The sequence below is a fragment of the Cardiocondyla obscurior genome, linkage group LG22 (assembly GCF_019399895.1).
Source record: "Cardiocondyla obscurior isolate alpha-2009 linkage group LG22, Cobs3.1, whole genome shotgun sequence".
NCBI classification, from domain to species: Eukaryota; Metazoa; Arthropoda; class Insecta; order Hymenoptera; family Formicidae; genus Cardiocondyla; species Cardiocondyla obscurior.
Window position 1 is genome coordinate 3842682 of NC_091885.1, and position 21873 is coordinate 3864554.

The 21873-nt window shown below is 33.3% G+C and overlaps 2 protein-coding genes across 3 annotated transcripts; one reads left to right on the plus strand and one right to left on the minus strand.

The window, feature by feature from the left end:
• Nucleotides 1-115: 115 nt before the first annotated feature.
• On the minus strand, nucleotides 116-17115 carry LOC139110949 (uncharacterized). Of its 2 annotated transcripts, XM_070670930.1 has the most exons (15): nucleotides 16836-17115; nucleotides 16028-16139; nucleotides 15602-15763; nucleotides 10235-12697; nucleotides 9456-9550; nucleotides 8891-9020; nucleotides 8595-8698; nucleotides 8294-8471; nucleotides 7898-8141; nucleotides 7638-7815; nucleotides 7428-7554; nucleotides 7080-7253; nucleotides 6771-6853; nucleotides 6422-6460; nucleotides 5854-5994 (listed from the first exon to the last, which is right to left on the minus strand). In XM_070670930.1, the coding sequence occupies exons 4-14, from the start codon at nucleotides 12431-12433 to the stop codon at nucleotides 6439-6441; spliced, it is 3534 nt and encodes a 1177-aa protein (XP_070527031.1). In that variant the 5' UTR covers nucleotides 12434-12697; nucleotides 15602-15763; nucleotides 16028-16139; nucleotides 16836-17115; the 3' UTR covers nucleotides 5854-5994; nucleotides 6422-6438. The 2 variants fall into 2 exon arrangements, with proteins under 2 accessions (XP_070527030.1, XP_070527031.1); XM_070670929.1 differs by lacking the exon at nucleotides 6422-6460 and having other exon boundaries at nucleotides 116-5994.
• A 174-nt stretch (nucleotides 17116-17289) lies between these two features.
• Nucleotides 17290-21640, plus strand: LOC139110953 (DNA helicase MCM8-like). The gene is made up of 14 exons (XM_070670939.1): nucleotides 17290-17609; nucleotides 17741-17836; nucleotides 17934-18175; nucleotides 18640-18775; nucleotides 18951-19201; nucleotides 19274-19378; nucleotides 19482-19637; nucleotides 19719-19938; nucleotides 20029-20192; nucleotides 20300-20512; nucleotides 20583-20692; nucleotides 20891-21107; nucleotides 21180-21332; nucleotides 21443-21640. The coding sequence occupies exons 1-14, from the start codon at nucleotides 17531-17533 to the stop codon at nucleotides 21638-21640; spliced, it is 2340 nt and encodes a 779-aa protein (XP_070527040.1). The 5' UTR covers nucleotides 17290-17530.
• Nucleotides 21641-21873: the final 233 nt, after the last annotated feature.

Genomic DNA, 21873 nt, shown 5'->3' on the forward strand with positions numbered 1-21873 from the left:
CTGTACATATGTATATACGTATGATATACTATTCAAATAATACAATGTGCGAGAAATTAATTTAAATAGAATCTACGAACGAAATATGCGAAAAAAAAATTATTGAAACAATATATTTAAATTATTAAAATAATATATTAAATGAATAAATACAACGAACGAAGAAGTGGCCACATAACGTCGACAATTAAAGTCTACTCGTTATTATTCATTTTTAATTTTTACAAAAACGTAATACTGCAAAGAAATACAGTAGTGTACAATAAGTCTATAATAAAGAACGTTAATATATTCCCAGCAAACGCAATACCACAGTAACGTTAGGATATCGCCGTAACGTTATTGTAATATTTCGTGTTTGCTGGGTTATCTATTTATTATTAAAAAAAAAATATATATATATATATCTTGTAAGAGGAAGAAGAAGGAAGAATTACATCTTTGGACATTTAACGAAATTATTTCGCTGCATCATGTATTTTGGCGTATAAGACATTATAGTTTCGCGATAAGAAGCTTCAATAAAATCAGCTATGATTGGCATTATTCAACGGCATTTAATAAGTTATAAAAAAAGCAAGTTTTGTGACAGAGAAATGACTACAATTCTTATTTTTGTTGTTGGTTTTTTTTTTTTTTTATAAAATAATTCATAGTATATCAAAATTTACTCGACAGTCGTAGCTATTTTACAAGCTTGCCGAAATCTTAAACCGCCTAAATGTCTAGAGAGCTTAAGGAACGAAGAAATTATCTACCGTCATGGCGCAATGTGAATAAATAACGAAGGATCTTTATCGCTACGTAACGCTATATAGCGATTTAAAGCTCCTGGCAAAAAAAAAATATATATATATATATATGTATATATATATACATATTTTTTTTCCACTAATTTACATTATTCTAATAAATGAATTGTCAACAGTTTATCAACAAATACAGTCGGGCAAAAGCTGCAACAACCCCAGCAAATAGAATATCACAGCAATATTGCAATAATATTACTGTAATACGTAATAAATTTATTCTAAGTGTTCTATCAACAAAATTTGCAAATGTAACGTATTGCGGCATAACTGCGGAATCATATAAAATTTATCGAACAATAAAAAAGAGCCAGGAACTTTGGATAACGTCGGGTCGTGGTCTTATATATATAAGTACGGTCGAATCGCTGTGTATTCTTGACTTTCAACGTCGGGGCCAGATTAAATCTTTTCCTTCCAACTACCATTTCTCTTCGGCCGCATAAAAATATATCCAACAATGTCAAATAAATTTGAATAAATTTGACAACTTATCGCCGTGAAACCCGAGCTCTCGACAAGCAAACGCTGTGTGTGAGTATGGGTGTGGGTGTTGCTTGTGTGTGTCTACGTAAATAATTTACGTATCATCTTTTTTACAACAATGACACATATAATAACAAGTGCAATAATATATTCAATTTTTATACGACAAGTCAATTTTATAAGGATTATCAATCAAACACATCTACTAGAACAATTAAACGTTACATCCCAGCAAACGCAGAACGTTGCTGGCCAATATTCTGCGTTTGCAGAGATGTGCACATGTCGTACTTTGTACGTTAGGTCCATCCCGTGAAATTAAAAGAGACACTTCACTCGATCCAATTACTTTGACTGCTTGCTCCGATTTATCGCGAAGTACATATTTGGATTAGATAAAAATATGTGGTGACCTTTTACTCACTTCTAAGAGATGTAAGTTAATACATACAGCGGTTTTTAAAGTGAGATATAAGAAGAACAGAAAATTAAACACGAATCGATATATAACGCAGAAAAATGTTCCATTAAAATGATTACAATATCGCGTACAAAATTGCATTGTACTGATAAAGAAATAATTATTATTATCCGGCCAAACGTCGGCATGACTCACGCGCTCACATTTCATCGCATCTTTATCGTTTACAATTTATCATTTAAATAAATTATTATATATAACACTATATGTATACATATATTTATCTAGTCCATTAAGAGAACGAGAAAACATTTCGTTTCTTTGGCTTATACATGTAATAATTCTTTATAAAGATATTTCAAGATATTCAAGATAAAACGGTACGGTGTAACAATACAATATAATATTTATCGATAAAAAAAAGAAAAAAGAAACTTTAAAATATAATCCTTAATATAACAAAAAAAAAAACAACGAAGAGAATATATCGAATATTATTAATATTATTATTTGCTAACGATTTTCATGTTATTCCGTGTTCGTGAACTTAAGACTATCGTCATGTGTCAGAGATCATTTGCACGCCTGTTAATCTTGGTTATTAAAGCTATGGGACATTTTCTAATAAAGCGCTGATACGTTTACGAATAGCTTGAACACTTGGCTCTGAGATAAAAGTGATTCGGAGCCAGAAATGTACAACGTATATAATAAAAGTATAACAAACTGATATTCTATAATATTCGTGTCTATATATACGAACTTATGAAATAGATTTACGCATTATATAATATATAATATATTCTGTTTTACGCAATAATTCTAACTGACTCTCGGTTAATCACTGGAAGAAGACCGTTTAACTTAAATCGGACATTTACGTCGGTTTACATAAAATATATACACAATTCGAAACATGAAGTTCTACGTTCACGTAGATATTTCGTGTACCCATTAATCGTAATTAAGCACATGACTAGGAAACAGAAGCATTTTATGATCTTTCTATTATTAAATACATAGAAATTGTCATATTATAGCTCGGTAGATAGCTACACAGTAGAATAGAGCAAAGTACAACCAAAGAAAAAGAAAAAAAACAGTAATTTCTTCGTGGCAATTCGAAAAAGTAGCACTACTTTCTATATAAAATTACTTTCGAGAGAATCGCATTCAAAATTACACCAAGTACGTGCATTTTGCTGCTTTCCATTAATACCAGAGCTCAGATAATTATCATTTGCGACGCCGTTCCATCTTTGGTGTTTAATAAATTTTGAAAGAAGACGGAACGTCGCAAGTGAAAATTACCTCGACGTATGCAAATGGGAAGCAAGTATTTTCTATTGGCTAACGTATCTCTTCATTATTCACTCTTGTTCGATTAATGCTGCACATCGATATGACGTAATATAATTATATTAATATAATTAATCTTTTTTCACATTCTACCATTACATTTTATTTTCTATCAAATTATCACAGTGGCATGCAAGGTGTAAGATAAGAAAAAGAGAGAAAGGGGAAGTAGCATGCAGTGGAAATTTTATGAGTTTTCTATTTCGTAATAGAAGTACACTACGGAGAATGGTTTTCTAAGCGTTATCTTTGGATATAAACTAAACGGTACGAAAAGTAGAACATAAATGCAATTTTAAATATTACTTTTCTCTTGTTTTATCGCGTCAGTAATGTGTAATAAATAGAAGTACATACACATACACACACATGTACATTAAAGTTTGTTGTATTACTTTCAACCATACCGTTATACGTATTTTGTTTGTCTGCTAATACGAGTGGAAATAATGGGATACATTAGCCACAAGACATCTGCACGTATACTTGACAAGCTTATTAAATTAAATAATATAAAAAAAGACACTCTTACAAAAATAATATAAATAAACTCTTTGTTTCTAAAGCATATTTTTGATAAACTCTTTTAGATTAATTATTATATATTATTCCCTCTTTCTTTCTTTGTGTATTGCTTGAGTTGTGTGTGATTGTGTGTGTGTGTCTCCTAACAAATTTGATGTGATAATAGCACAATATAAAAAGAAAGTAAAAGACTTACGGAAAAATTCTTTTTCTTTTTTTGTTGCAAAATTACGTTGAGTTATATATAGTACATGCTAATTTACGAAATTTATACTATATATTTTTAATTTTAATTAATTGAAAAAGTTTTCACGAGGTACAGTATAACAGTAAATAAATATCCCTTATCCTATACAGGACATTTTTATTTGTTATGTATAGCTTAATGAGATTTCTCTTTTACAATAGAGAATACATTATTGTATAAAATAATTATCGACCTCTCTTTATTTTTTCTTTGTTCAATTTTCTCTTTTTCTTTTTGTATGAATTATCAATGGTTTTTATTCCATATATGCAATGTATTTACAAAGTGCACGTTGATATTATTTTATTGAGTATGTCGTTAAGAAACTTGTTGCGATTACGTTACTGTACAAAAGTTGTTAGTTACAGATTTTTTTCCAAGTTAATACTGCAAACGCGCACGATTATTCATACAATTTCAGCTAATGAGACTTCTATTCTTCTAATGACTGTCATTGTAATAAAAAAAAAGAGAATGACCATTGATATAATGTTCTATTTACAATCTGGTATATGCAATGTATGCCGAGTACATATTAAACTCTGCGTATCACATGATTGGGGCAGCAACGGTCAAACTCCTAGCGAATTATGCCTCCTTAAAAACGTTCATGTATGTGTATGTGTACGTATATGTATAAAATTTATATATTAATATATTAATTATATATATATAAATTTATATATGTATATGTATGTTACCAGAAACATGTTTTTTTTTTTTTTAGTTTGTACAATATATCATGTAACATTTTGTAATTTGGTACATACATACAGTAAAATATACCTGATCGAGCATCTATCTGTTTAAAAGTGTCTAATGTGTTTGTGTGCATGTATATAAAGTTTTGGTGAACGAAGATACAAATACTAATTTAAAAAATAGCACGTTTGACTAAAAAGACAGCTGTCAAGGTTTCCTTTTAAAGATTATTAAAAAGTACAAATTTAAGATAGAAATAATAATAATAATAATAAAATGAAAAAGATATTAGGTAACAATAAAGAGAGTTTAAACATAATGCATGCATAAAGCTATATCAATTTAACAAATGCTAATTCAGTGACTTGGTAACATTAGTTACATTCCGTTAATCTTTTAATGTAACCTGGTTATTTCTTTCAGGTGAGCTAATTATAATCAGAATTTAGAGGCGCTATTGATTAATTTCATAAATTAATTTTTAAAGCATCTTTCGGCCATCGAGATTGAAGCGATGATACATTTAACGTCACGCTCGCGTTATTATTATCGCAGCAAACGTTTATGAGTACTTACGTGCATTTACGAGTGCCATATAAAATGTGACGATTGCGAAAATTGGAATGAATAAATATTTGTCGAACTTTCAGACATTCCAGTGATACGGCGTTTCATGGTAGCGTCATTATTAGAAGATTGTATCAGCGGTTTCTGCCGCAAAATTACTTCGTGATTAATCTTGATAAACGCGAGCATGATTTGTTATTATTGCAACTTCTTAATCATGATTTATAATACAACTGGAGAGTTAATAATTCGCCTGCTGACTGGCCGTTAAATATATATGATTTCGTTGACATTAATGACATGTTATTACGTCGCTTACAGCAAAGTTATCGTCAGCTGATGATCGCTGGGAGAAAAACACTATGTCCAGTTAAGTTAAGTTCCAATTGCAATGCGAGCGTCTTTTCTTTTAAATTGTTCCTGTTTGTATTATTTTAAATATATATTTGAACATCGAGGAAGACGTCTTTTTCTCAAGCAGTTGAGCGACATTGTTCTTTGATGAATAAATTATCTATCAGAAGTATCTTGCGAAAATCCATAAAATCGGAAACTGTATATCTTGATATCTTGATATGCACAATATATTGCAGCATTTCTGTGAGTGATGGAAGAAAACCGGAATAAAAGCAAATTTATCATCCGATTATTTTATCCTTTTTCCTCAGCTATGTGCAGCAAGTGTATTTGTCGACAATTAATTATCGCTGTCAGCATAATCGTCAGTGTCGGTATCAGCGTTATCATCGTACTTCGATGGTTGCATATGAATATCCAGTGAATTCATTAAAGAATTTGCATTGGCGGCTATGTCCACTGAATTGTCTATTAAAATATCCACATTTGGTGATAATTTCCATGATACGACATTGTGCAACCTACAAAGAAAGCAAATTTTTAATTATATATTAAAAATACATCTTTATTCCTGAAAATAATCTCTAGTCGTAATTATTAAAAAAATCTTTACACAATTTCTAAGGTTTCTAAGGTATTAGAAATTATTATAAAAGCCAACGTGCTAAAAAATTTCATAAAATTAGTTAATTAATATTTACAAGTGTACAGAATTAATAAAAATCTGACTAATCAAAATGAGAATCGCTATGTGTGTGTCAGAAATATTTACAGTGCAAATGTGTTTAGGAATTACATCACAAAATCTCGACGGAAAAGTAAAATTTGCACAATACACATTTTGCTAAATAAGCCATAAGATAGAAAAGAAAATTAAACTATAATTTAACATGTTAATTTCTATAAATACGTGCATCTTTTCACCATGCTATTTTATACTTTACTTACTGAGCTGTAGATGATGGTTACATTTCATCATCACACAGCCTGCAAGAAACGTATTATTATCGTTATGATCATGGTGGAAAGGAAGAATATATGTTATTAGTTGGAACGTAGTAGAACTACGCACTTTCTCTACGAAACATGCAATAGACACGAATAATTATCCGAATTACATATAATATATATATAAATATATATATATAATTTAGAACAATACAATATTGACAAAGATATATAACATTACACGAATAACTGATCGGATATATTATACAAGTGTAAAAATTGAATCAAGATGCGCGACTTATAACTTAGCGATTGATTTGTAATTTTGTATTTAAAGCTCAGTACTTACATTTGATCTTGCTGGTCATTGCCACTTTCTTCGGCAACCAATAGTTCATATTCTTCTGCGGCAAATCGATCCCAATCCGAAAGCTGCAATAAAAATATATCATATTCGCGTTAATAAAATGTAAAAGTATTTTATTATAACTGATGCATTATTAACATTATTTTATTCACTTTACATTACAATTTTAAAAGCAATCGCAATTGCTTTAAATAATTATAATAGTTTAAATGCTTTGAAGATAGAACAAAAGTTATATAATACGATTAAAATATAAACTTGAATAATATAAACATAAAAACGATTACATACTTCGTGACCATCAGCATCATGATCTCTCGTCGAGGCGAAAGGATCCCGTTGTTCGTGATCAAGATATTTTTCCAAATTAAAGAAAGTGTCAAAGAAGATGGATGTCATTTTACATTTTTTCAAATCGTTCAATGATATTTTTCCTGGTATCACCGGATGAATCATATCCAGCATCTATGACATATTAAATATATTTTTAAAATACTTTTACAGTTTCTGATTACGCTTTATTCAATTAATTATCTTTTTTATATTTTTATATTACTATGTTTAGTGTTATTTCATAAACTTACATTAAAAAAATTTTTTTAATTATAAAAAATATATAAATTTAAATTTATATATTACCTGACAAAGACAATCTTCGAAAGGTAATGTTTCCAAGCCAATCGCTTCCATTCGACGTAATTGCTCTTCATAAAAGTATTCCAACTCGTACATTGACAAATAACCATCACCATCAAGATCCATACATCTATTTAATAAAAAAAAAAAGTAGAAAAAGCAGATAAATACAATGCAAACTATAACTTCTTATAACCGACATAAAATAATTACCTAAACCAGTATTCAATGGCAGTCGGATGATTTTTGTCTTCCTCACTAAGAAGGAACCACACAAATTCCGTGTAACTCATCTTATCTTCTGGTTGTTGAGTGTTATTATTATTTTTTGTTCTACCACCTCTTGTCACAGCGCCGCTGAATATTCTTTCGATCATTCGAGTAGATAACGCTGAAAATTTTAACAAATTAATGAGAGACTTATTTAAGATCGGCACATATTTCATATTAAATGGCGAAATATGATCTCTCACCGTGATCGTTATGTCTTGTCAAATCTACTTTATCTATAAAGAGATCATGATCACGATCCAGCTCCCAAAATTTGCAATATATCACATAAAAGTGTTCGTAACTGAAATATGCTGTGACTTGATTAATGTCTTCCTCGTGTTCAAGTATGGCAATCACTGCTAATAGATTACTTCTTCTTAATTCGGCGATTGTAATTTTTCCACTCCAACTTCGGTTCACGCAATAAAATATCCTAGCGATCACCTGTAATTATTTTCATAAGTATTTACGAACGCGTAATGCTGTGGCTTATATTAATAGTTATACGATCTTATTAAATTATTAATAAAATATACAATTTATTGATACGTTTGACAGAATTGAGTTTAAAAAAAAGAGAATTATTTTGCACAAACCGTGTGTACGTAGCGGGAATGAAATTCCGTAGCTTCTTTTAAGAATGTCAATCCTGGATGTGTTTCTACTACATCTTGTACGAGCGGGATTAGATCCTCCGGGAGTATACTGTTCCGAAGTCCTCGAGTGACAATATTAATAAATTTACTAGCTGCGTCATGATGGGTAGCTGTTAATCTATAAAAAAAAAAAAAAACAACATCGTTTTATATCGTTTTCGATAAAATATAACAAATTTAGAAATTTTTTTTACAGCTTTGCTCAGTATTATAAAAAAAAAAGTTATGTTTTACATCTTACTTTTTCCAATATTCTAGAAAGACATTCATCTCAACGAATCCTTTTTGTTCACCGCCTGCTGCCAGAAAAAGTGGTACTTTCCAATATAAAGGTAAGTCGCAAGCCTACGGAGTAGAAATATATTTATGTTACTTTAAAATATACTATATAAAATGTATATAACATAATTAATATTATATTTACGAAGAATGATGCGTTTAATTATTAAAAATATACATAAAATAAAATGTTAAACTTATACTTTTTTTTATTTTAATAAAAGAAAAGTTTTATACAAAATATTCATAAATTCGAACCTTTGTGATAATATGAAATTGCGTACGAGAAGCACGATAATTTGGTAAGCTTTGAAAGGCCGCAGTGATCTTCGTAATGATTGTTTCCGTTTGCGAGAGAGGAAGTGGTTTTCCCCCTGGAAAATAAAATCTGCAAAAAAAAAAAAAATAAATGAATAAATAAATAAATAAAATAAAATAACATTATTTTTTAATTATTCAAGTAGAATAATTATCGATTATTCATTAATCAGATCAAGTGATGACAAGAATAAATGCTCGTAAACTTTCCAACGTGTCACAAGATGTTTAATTTTGGATCAAACTTAAAAAAAAAAAAAAATAATAATAATTAGCAAGATATAATCAAAAGAAATAAAAAAAAATTAAAAAGTAATTTCTTTTGTGTGTTTTTATGTAACAATTTTTATGCATTGCATTATATTTTAATAAATTAATAAAATATGCAACCCATAAGTAATTTAGAATTTTTTTTATTTTAGAAATTGATATTAAACATTTAACGTTTGTTTCTTTTTCTTTCTTTTATATAATTTTTGTTGAAAATTTGATCTTGCATACGAACCTCGGTATGTGAACATTTCTATTGCCTTTCACCTGCCTTTGTAAAGTTGTATGTGGCGGCAAACTTTTGTGTTGGGTTTTCTCTTTCGAGTAAGTCTAGAGAAAAAGATGTGAGTTGTAAATTAAAGAAAAAAGATTTGTGTTCATGAACAAATATTAATTAGAGATTTATCTACGTGAATATTTGGTATCGTTAAAAAAATGTCAACTCAAATAATAAAGAGAGCGTAGCACATTGTTTCTTTCGAAACGTACGTTCTGTGAGTTCGTTATAACTCGTTGGTGTCGATCAAGGACACGCCGACATCCTGTTACGAGATAACTTAAGAAGATTTCGAGGAATGCAAAGAGGTGATCAATGCATTGCCGCACCTCGCAGTGCCGTTGGTTACATCACAGTCATTATATGACTGCTCTCACTTACTTTGCATAGCACAATAACGGCAATTGCGAGTGATGAGCTTAAGATTGAATTGTTTCGAATGCGATAATTTTAACTTTGAGTTTTTGAATTTGTCGCCTAATATTAGGCAATTGAATTTCAGAAAATTCTCGGCAACTTTAGAAATCAGTAATAAATTTTAACAATAATAAATATTAAAAAAAAAATTTCTTATATAATTTAATTCATTTTCTATTTTATACACGGTAAATTTAATAAGATTATTAAATATACTGCTTGTACTTTACAACTTTTTCTAATACGTACTTTAACATCGTTTGTTCTAGAGAAATATCCATACAAAGAAACTAAATGTTTAATGTAAGAGAAACAATTACCTGAGCCTTGTTCTGCACTTCATGGCCACCTCGCCACGTATTGATGGCCGGTTGTCGCGGGCCACGCTTATCTAAAAGCAGCTCACTTGGGCATTTCTCGAAGATGAGTACACGCTCGGCTACGGAACCTCTGGTAAGGAACGGCCGGACGGGATTGTTTCCCGTTCCCGTCGCGGCGGCTGTCCTTATATGCTGCTTTTGCTGACTGGTCAGCTCCGGATGAGGCACAGCCTGCTCCAAACGCGGTCGCGGCGAAGTGACTCTCGGGCCCCATCTGGACGTCACCGGGTCTTTGTCTGTGTTCTTATTATCCTTGTCCTTCCGTATTTCCATCTCGAACTTCGTCCTAGCGTTGGAAACTAGTTGCTCGGTAGTAGAATTATTGTACGGACTGTTCGATGCTCGTTGCTCCTCGAGTCGCTGCTGAGTCGGTGGATTTTGTTGAGCGGCTTGGTACCTAACTTTGGCATAATCAACCGTCGACATGGCGGTCAGGTCATCCTTGCTGAGCGACTTCGTATCGTTAGCTAAAGCGTTAGCTAAAGCGGGGTGATCAGTAGACCCAGCAGCGGCAGTAACTACATTGCCAATATTAGATACACCTGCCGCGGCACTGGAAGCTCCTGAGCCAGACACCGCCGAGCTGTTCGCATGATAACTGTGTCCTCCGATGATGATTTGCTTGACCGGCTCAACTTTTGGCTTCTCTTGCTTAACGGCTGGCTTCTGTCGGCTGCGTAAACTCGCCATCGTTCTCTCTGGCTCCTCGGTAATCACGGCACCCGTTTTCAAAGCATTTATCAGTCTTTCCTCCTCACGCGCGACCTCGTCGAGATACGCGCAACGAGAGTTTATTCCTGTCGCAACCGATCTCTTCTCATCCGAAGCCGGCAGTACTTTTGTCACACTTTCCTGCTCAGGTATTTTGGTATGAGACACATCTGCGGTTCTCTTAGCGTCGTTCAGTTTGTTCTTCAATGGCCAAGTCGTTAGACCTGTGCCGGCCGTCGAATTAGCATTCAGCGAGGAATCGGCGGGCAATGACGTAATCAACGTACTCGCCGGCCTCTTTTGAACCTGAACCGTTTTACTGGAAGTTGTTAGATCGACTGGGAAAGTAGTCTCGATAGTCTCCAGAAAGACTTCGCAATGATGAGCGCCGGGCGTTTTTGCGGGGACCTGGGGCTTCACTATTTGTGACGGTTTATTCAAAAACGATGAGGTAGGAGATAGTAAGACACTCGTCAGCTTCTTGTCGGCGATTACATTATTCTTCGCGGTAGCAGCTGCCGTCTGCTGCTGTGTGGAGTTCCTTTCAAATTTCTGTAGGGCAAACTGTATGGAAGACGGCAGCGGTTTAGAAGGCGATCTCTGCTTGGAAGCGGCTATTCTAGCTTTATCCTCGACTACGAAATTGTTGACTAGCTTTTCGAGATTGCCGTTGTCCAAGCTCGGCGTCAGTATATCCACCGTCGTTGGGGACGAGTGCTCGGTCGACGGCGACGTCTTACCGCCGATATTATTTCCAGTCACGGCGTTTCCGATGCCGGGTGAAGTGCAGGGGGTCAGCGCGCTGCCAAACTTGTCGGCGGCGGTCGTGTTGCTGTGGCAAGTTAGAATCTCCGTGGGCGCCAATCCGCGGCTCTTCCACGTCTGGTAAATCGCCTCGGCGTGGTCGCTAATTTGCTTCGCAATTGCGGCGATGTCCTCCTCGCCAGAGGCGGACGTGTCTGCGGGAAACTTCCGGCGCAGATCATGCTTGGCCGTGGCAGCCATGTCATAGGAGGCCCGCCTCGCTCGGCGCAGCTGAGGATGATGCTCGATTAGGAAATTCACCACTCGACTGCTCAATTCGGCGGACTGGTCCAATACTAACTCGACCAGCTCAGGATCTCTCTGAACGGGCACGATGTCGATTGGAATCGCGTACCCGAAGTGAACCGTTTGGCAGTTTACTTGTACATACTGAGAACAAGATTCGTTCACTAAACAAGCGTTCAGATTAGGACAGTGCACCGCGTTACTCGGGCGGGAGTCGACAACCGCTGATACGAAGAGATTGCGTCGTGTCGCGTAGACCTGGCAGCCCCAGGACGACGACGACGGCGACGATGACGATGGATGCAGTCCCGCTGCTTCGCCTGGTGACAAAGATGAAGACGGCCTCGCAGACTGATACTTTAGTGTTACCGCTGGCATATCTCAGGCCGGTTGGCCCAAGACTTCCATTTGCCACAGCCACCGCGCTGCTATCTCGCAGTTTTTTTCCATGTAATCCATCACCGCTTTAGTTTTTTTCGTCCAAAATCACTTTTTGTTTATTACTTTCAATTTTTTTCCTTGTGACTACGTGCAATCGTGAAGATTAATCGAGACGTTTTTCCTTAACGTTGGCGATTAATGGATACAGTTGAAATAATAGCCAAATTTGAGATGTGTTCAGTCCGCACAATGAGTGGTGACCTGAAAACATAAAATAGCTTTAATATATAAATACTTAATATAATAATTAAAAAAAAAAAGAGAGAAAAAAAGCGGAACAATGAAAAATATTTGTGCACAACAAAACATTCTGTGTTAACATTAACATAAAATGTTTTATTGCGCACGTGAATGTTAGTCCTAAATAGATCATTTCGCCGTGTAATCTTTCTGGCTTTATCCTCTTTCCTATATAAGCACCAATCCCTACTTCCAATATTAGAACGTATCGCATTATTGATTATCGTTTCAACGAAAACTCTACCTAGTTTGAGCAAAGACATTTTTCTTCTGCTATAAAAGAGGCTCTGAAGTATCTCTCAAAGTAAAAGTCTCACGTTCGCATTACTTGTTCTCTGCCAAATTAAGCCCCAATAAAAAGACGACATTTTATTTTATTTCATGGAAATATTATGTCGCATTTCATAACAGAATCATTACGTGCACGTCACATTTTTTCAATTAAAAATTGGAATATAATTTTATCATTATTCAAATCAATCTAGATCGACTTATCCACCAGATTAACAGACTTACGTAAAAAAAAAAAAAAAATGTAGACAGTACATTATTATAAATTTTGTTTAATTGCGAAATTGCAATATGATAAAAGATTCTCCGTAAAGATATTGCACACCGACTGCGACAGCGTGGCTCTATGGGTCGACTACCGACTGACCTTAATAACCTCGTTGGTCGTTCTCGGCGATCAATTAATTATGGCCTAATTGGCGTTAAAGGGCTGATATTGCAATAACAAACCGGCCACGGTCCGTTCCCCAGCTTAGTAAACTATATCCGCCGCGATCGCACGTAAAACGAGAAAAATTATTGATAGCTCTCTCTTGCCGTGTCGTCAATCAATAAAATATAGATATAAAAAACATTGCTTATTATACATCGCCGGCAGAAATGAAAAAAAAAAGTCCTATAATCGTTTGAGTCTCGCCGCGATAAAATCTCGACGCGCCTTTTCACGTAAGATTTCATTCCTCTACTCGACGAACGCTTTATTTTATGCATTTTATTTGCGATCTCCTCCGCGATATCTTCCTCTTGTCGTATACATTTTTTTTTTTCGTTTCCAACATTCTACGTTTTATCGCGTGTTCAACTTCGCGAGTTTAACTCAAAGAGACACGTGGAGCTGCCGGTTTTCATTTCGCACGTTCCCCGGCGCTCCCACTTTTTCATGCGCCGAGAGAAAAGTATAGTTACTTTCAAGCCAAGTCATATATTTATATTATTTCTACCGGTGAGTATGACTGAGTCGATGAATATAATCAAGTCGATTATATTTATCAGTAGAGATGTTATAAAATTATGTCATAAGATAACTATACTCTTCTTTCAGTGTGCGTGCGCTTTTACCAAGAAACAGATAACGGTGAGATAATTAAGAGGCAGAGGAAGGTAACGCGGAGGCGGACGGAGACGTAGACGTAGAGTTGTAGAGGACGATAGGTATGCCTTGTCGGGCGGCTCCGTCGAGTGTCGTACGTTGCACGAGCAGTGCTAAGAATACCGCGGCCAGCCATATTTGGCAATGAGACCGCGTGACCGCGGTATGTAACCCGCGAGCGTGGACACCGAAAGAGTCTTTCTTTTCGCTTTCCCATCTCGAAAGGAAAAGCGAAGGGAAAGACGACAGGAAAGGGAGCCGCATTGACCGGAAGTTGGAGTAAATCACGCGCGGTCGTGCGATTGAAATACATTACGATTAGACTGAGAGGAAAGTATAGACACTTTTATGATGTATATAATGATAAATGTGATTGGCTCGATTACGTTTATCGTCGACACATTTGTCGTTAAACGTACCATAAAATTATGGCCGATTCTAAAAATGAAATATACTTTTCTCTCAGTGTACAATAAGATATATTATATATATATTATATAATATTTAATGAGATTTGCCCGAGGGACCGACGAGAATATGACGTTGGAACGAAACACTGCGAAGCAATAGCTGTTCGTTTCGTCAAACTACGGCGAATCCGTGTTATTTCTGCCGCTTTGCAGCCGCACGCACGTGCGAGCAAGTAAAAAGTCTCGTGTGTAGGGTGATCCGTCGTGATAGGCCGACCTTCATATCACTCTCGCCATAACTAACGATTGCCGGAAGTAACGCGATGTAAGGAAGTTCAAAGGGGATCCAGCACGCCGCGCCCATCTTTTGGATTCTAGGTCGCCTCGAAAGGGTGTGGTGAAAGATTCGAATACTGATCGCTAAACAATTTATCGGAACGGCTATTCTGGTGATTTAGGTTGTCGAATTTCGTGGTGCATCGTGGTGCTACGTTTAGCAGAGGTGCCGTTTTTGTGGCTGTTGTAGAATTTTCCGATTTTGATTAGGATGCGCTTTTAGATTTAGCCGAGATCAGGAAAACCTGCCAATCAAATTTGCGATTTTTTTACAAAGCAGTTTCTTCTGCACTAAGAGAAAAGTATAACTGTTTTTGGATCTAACTAAAATTTTATAATACTTCTAATGATAAGTACGACAAACTCAATTCTATTTATAAATGGCTCAATCTCATTTATCTTAGAAGTGTCATAAAGTTATAGTCGAGTCCAAAAGTAACTTATAGTTTCCTCTCAGTATGCAATGAACTTAAAGCCGTGAGAAATTAATCAATCCTAATCAATTATTTTCTTCAAATTTTAATTTTCTCTTTTTTTTTTTTTCAAGTTTTACGTAATTATTTTCTTTAAATATAATTGTTTAATTTCTCACGGCTCAAAGTTTACTGCTTTTACTGTAAACTCAGTCTTATATGTCCCCAAGGGCTGAAGTGCCTGCAGGATTAAAAAAGTCTCAGAAACGGCCGGGAAATGATTGAGTTTTTAATAGGATTAATCAATAGCTTGGGTCTTACTTACGCGGAGAAAGTGTTCTCTGTTATATTTCCACATGCTCTCTACATTATTTACAACGCAAGGTCCTCGCGTAAGTGTTTATTTGAGAAGCGGTCGTCGCCATCGACGACGTGCCGGTGCAAGTTTCGACAAGTCGCGAACGATTTCTCGCCAACGTCGCCAGAACTACGCCAAAAGAAATTATTAAAAATATCTCCGATTAAATACCTAATATCTTAAATGTATCGATATACATAAAAATATGAATAAGAATTGATACAATATTTTAATAATACAATGTAATTAATAAAATGATAGAGTATCTCACTACTACTACTACTGCATGTGCTTCACGTATTTTATATGCAGTTCACTCGGCGTAACAAATTAGTTGAGAAATATAGGTAAATGTATAATATTAATCAAGCTATAATTAACATGTGGACTTACTTTCTAATGATTTTTCAAGATTACACTTGATACATTATAGTTCCACTGGTACAGTACTTTATAATTCTTAGCTCAACTTCTTTCATTCATTTTCAAATTTTTTTTAATCCAGCTGCAAGAGAAGAAAATTTTGTAATTTTTTGTAAATTTACATATCCAACTTGTGGTTTTTATAGTAATTATTATTTTGCTTCAAAGGCAGTAATAGGTTTACTTTAGTGACCGGTTAATTATGTAAATTTAAGGAGTTTATTTCCCAACAAACTTTTAACTCTTTTAATTTGAAAATTGAGTGAAATATTTTATTTAATTTAATATTTAATATTAATAAAGTTCAATTATTTTAGATTCTTAAAATTATTTTAAAGCAATAAAACTCTTAAAGCAGTGTGAATGGCATTTACAGCTTTCTTTTACAATTTTATACTATAAATTGTTGCTCAGGAAATATAAATATTTGGACACATAAACGAGATAGGGCAATCTGAAATACTTGACGCAAGTTTCTACTGATAATAAATGATTTCCTAGGATGCAGAGGAAAGTCAAAGGAAGAAGGCCAAGAAAGAGGAGGTTAAAACGAGAAGAAAAATAAGGAGAGACGAAAAGGGAGGGAGGATAAAAGGAGGAGAGGAGAGAATAAGAGACCATCGGCACGCATGTGTGTGCGTGTGTGTGTATAGGAACTCACGATGTGGCTGGGGACAGAAAAAGAAATGTAAGAATCCTAGAAGAATTTAATAAGATAATACAGAATTAAAAAAGAAAAAAAAACGAAATTAATAGTAATAAAATAAAAACAACTAACCTGAACACTGCGGCAGTTCCGCGTGCTGCAAAACTATCCACCCTTTCGGCCGCACGTTCCTGTTACATTTTGCGATCGCCTAACGCTGACAGCGAGAAGCATAAATAGTAACACCGACCACTTGGAGTAGAATTCCTGACCGCCTCGTACTCAAGTCGCAGCGAAGGTTGCGCTTCGGAAGGTATACCATTATAGGCACATAATCAGACTATCTAAACGTAATGGAACCAAAACGCGATACGATATTCGCATTATTTCGCGACACTTCCACTTTTGTCAGTTGCTACTTGCCGCACCGCACCACACCATCACACCAAACCATATCGAACATCGAACTGACGAAAAGCACGCTCTCCTTCTTCTTCCTCTCGATCAGTACCACCTGGCGGTGAAGGCCACGTAAGTTGGCACGTCTGACGCTAAATCCCGATTCCCTAAGCGAGCTTAGCCAGGCCTGTCCGAGTCTACACTCTACAATGATAGTATCGATGCTCAATTTTGCCGTGCATACCGCCACCAGTACAGTTGGTTCAGCTCAGTTCAGCTAGAAAAAAAAGCGAATTAAATAGATTTTAATTTTTATTTTAATTGTGGCATTGGATTTCAACTTTATTCATCGAAGAAACCCGACTATTTGGATTCGTTTGTCAAGAAGACACATGTGGTTTAAATGTGCGTCGGTGTTGTAAATTAGAATGAGCGACAAGTCGAAATTTTATAAAAAAAGACGGAAAACAAAAAAAGCCACCGGCAACTGTAATGAATCGTCATCACGTAAGAGACTTTCAGCTTATTATATTAAATATTGAATGTTAAATTTTACATTATAATTAGGCACATTATATTAGTAAAGAATACAAAGTATTTTGTATATCTTTAAAATATATAATGTTATGTTACTTTAGACCAAGATGAGATAAATTATAATCCAGATGATCTTGACATTGGTCGAAATACAGACATTCCATATTATGCATGGAGATTGTTTTTTTCTGATAAAGGTAAGCATATTTTGTTCACACATGTGTGCATATCCATATAGATGTGCTTTTAAAAATTACTATATTTTATATATTAAAAATTATATTTTTTACACAGAATATAAAACCACCAGTGCTATTATAAAGCATACTAAAGCCATAGAGGCCTTTATTGAAAGACATGAAGCATTATCTACATTACTCAACATGGCAAACTTTGAAGTGGGACTGTCTTTTGATATTGATATTTATGAATTGTATAATGATGATGAATTTATGGAACAATGGCCTGATTTTAAGGATGATCTATATGAGAATCCAGCAGATACATTAAATTGTATAAAACTTGGCATTTACCAGGTATTTTTTAAGTTATGATTTATTATTATTTATTACATTTATTGTATAGATAATTTGTAGTTAGTTAATCATGAATATTATGTGCATGCTGTGGTTTTTATGAAAATAGAACTCTAACAATCTAAACAAAATGTCTTTTTAAGATACATTAAAGATTATACTTATCATTTTTAAATATATTAATAATAAATTATTCTACAGATTTTTCTTGTTACAATATAAATTTTCTTAATACTTTAAAATTTAAATCTAGAATATTTCAACATTAAAAACAATTAAATGATAAATTCCTTTTTTTCTTTCTTATTAATAAATGTTTTAATAGAAACCTAATTTGTATTATAAAGTTCTAATTTTGTAGGTAAAAGATAATGTAGATTAAGATATAAATTATAGATTATTATTTTCTTCTTTGTTGTAATTATTCTTTTTATTTTTTTATAAATTTTATATCACATTTTTAGAAAATCTTTGAAACAGTACCAGATGACACTTTGCAATATGTTTTAAAATCCATTAGCAATTTGCCAACCCTTAAATTAAGTTTATTAAATTATCAACCAATCACATCTTTGCGAGATCTTAAATTAAATTGCTATGGTAAGTACATGTACATGCACAAACACATACATGTGAGCATTATTACTCATACTTTTTATACATGCATATAAAACCTTTAAACTATGCATCAATAAGTATGTCTAATGATAATCTTACAGCTTAATTTTTTTTTAACAGTAAAATACTATTTGTTATATTATGGGAATTGTTGCAGGAAAATTGGTGTCCACTAAAGGCTGTGTAATAAGAGTTAATAGAGCGAAATATTTGGCACAGTGGATAGTATTTGCCTGTTCTAAATGTCGTTTGCAAAAATTAATCAGGCAAAAACAAGAAACCTATACACTACCAAAGAGGTGTGATGTCTGTGGCACATCAAAATTTTATCCAGTTTTAGATTCGCCCTATACAAAGACTGTCTTATGCCAAATAATTAGAGTACAAGAACTGTTGAATGATGAACAGGTAATAGTTTTATTATTAAATATATAATAAGAAATAATGTACAAATAAAATAACGATAATATTATCTTGCAGGAAAATAAAGGTAGAGTGCCTAAAGTACTTGATGTAGAACTTTTGGATGATTTAGTGAATGTGTGTATGCCTGGCGATGATATAACACTTACCGGCATTATTAAGGTATAATAATGGAAAAAAAAATTTGCACATATTTTTTATCTGAAGAAAAATAACAAGGAATATAATTATTACGTACTAATTTATTTTTTTTTTCTTTTTTTAGATTCAAGGAGTCGATGATGGTACAACAAAGGTACAAGCCGAGACTCCTTTTTCGTTGTACATGAAAGCGATAACGGTTATCAATAACAAACACAGATATCAAAATAAAAGTTCTATAACTACTGAAATTTCTATAAAAAATCAATTAGCTATACAGGTATCTTTGGTTACTAAATATAAAGTAAACCTCTGATTTTTTAATCTTGAAACAAATTTAATTTTCTTTTGTTACATTCAGGATATACATAAAGAATCAAATGTTTTTGCATTGCTGGTTCATTCATTATGCCCTAGTATTTATGGACACGAAATAGTTAAAGCTGGACTGATATTGAGTTTATTTGGAGGTAACGTAAAGCATACGCAATTACGAGACGACATACATATCTTGCTAGTCGGAGATCCTGGTCTTGGCAAGTCGCAGATGTTACAAGCGTGTACCCGAATAGCTGCAAAAAGTATGTATGAGAAATTTTTAAGTTTCTTTATGAAATATACAAATTTATATAACATATAAAATTTTATATGAATATTATTGCTGTTATAAGGTGTGTATATTTGTGGCAACTCGAGCACTTCTTCAGGATTAACGGTCACGCTTACGAAGGAATCGGGATCGAACGATTTTGCTTTAGAACCCGGTGCTTTAGTTTTAGCAGATCAAGGTTGTTGCTGCATTGACGAATTCGATAAAATGCTTTCTCATCATCAGGTAAAATAATATCGATGTTTTTTTATAATGTAACAAACGTGGTAATAGATTGCTATAGGAATTTTTAACTCGCAGACATTCTACATTACTTTACATGTATGTTTTAGGCATTATTAGAAGCGATGGAACAACAAAGCGTCACTGTTGCGAAGTCGGGTGTAATATGTTCTCTTCCTGCACGAATATCAATTCTTGCGGCGGCTAATCCCATTGGAGGACAATACGATAAAAGCAAAACGTTAACTGAAAATTTACATATTAGTCAGCCTGTTCTCTCGCGATTTGATTTAATTTTTTTGTTATTAGACAAACCAAATGAGGTAAATAATTATTTGTAAATTAATTATTAGTGTTGCTATGTACAAAATAATTGTGATATTTTATTTACAGCATTTTGATAATTTATTATGTAACCATATCATGACTGTTCATACAAATTCACATGTGAATTCCAATGAAGAAGTTATGAAATCATTATCCTACGATGAATGTACTTTAAGGTAAGAAAGCTTTATTAAAAAATTATTACAATTAATTTTGCATTATTTAGAAAGCTCAAAATGTTAACATATATATTCTTGTCTGAAATTATTAATTTTTTTTTTAATTATAGTTATTTGAAATCTGTAATGTGACAGAGTATTATTCCCCCAAAAAAATTAAAATAAAGTCAATTGCGTACAAAATATATATTTCAGGAAGAAGCTAAGATTGCCGTTATCCTCGAAAATAATTTCGCAGTCTGTTCTTCGTACTTACATTTCTTACGCTCGAGAATACGTGAAACCAAAATTATCTGTTGAAGCTGCAACAGTATTACAGAATTATTATTTAGAGCTTCGATCGAAAAATAAACAATTTGGAAGCACACCAATATTCAACAGACAATTAGAAGCGATGATTCGGTTAACTGAGGTTAGACTCCTTCGTTGCATAATAAAAAATTTATAAAAAGATGAAATATTTTATATAGGCGTTTTGTTACAGGCTAGAGCAAAATTAGAATTACGTACGAAAGCAACTGAATCGGACGCACTGGATGTAATAGATATATTACGATATGCAACGATGAATACAATAGAAGATGACGATTTTGTAATACCAAAATTAAATTCTGATGGTAAATTAACAAGTAAGAAGGTATATATCCATATATTCTTATTATTAATTTTTATAAATTTACACTTACATAAAAAGATGTTTAAATATTTATAGCAATTAATCTTTTTTGTTTCTAATTTTTTTTCTAGATAAAAACGTTTATAAAAATACTGGAAAAAAAGGTCAAGGCAGATAAGGTACGAACATTTACGATTAAAGATTTAGAAACGCTTTTGGCAGTCGAAAATATTATGATAGATGATTTTACTCGTTTAATTTCAAAATTAAACGAAGAAGGCATTTTATTAAAAATTAAAAAAGATACATATAAATTTATTTCTACCTAATGCATATAATGTGATATTTATAAAATCAGGTTTATAATAATTCAGTAATATGTCTTCAATAATTATTACCTTGAAGAATACAAAATAGGCATAATTAAATAATATATCTTTACTAGATACCACACAGCGCGGGCTTCGCGAACGTTATTTCTCATTTATTCTTTTTTAAAGAAAGCTGATTTAACATGGCTTTTTTAAGATAAGATTTTAAATGGATCTATTTCAAATAATTT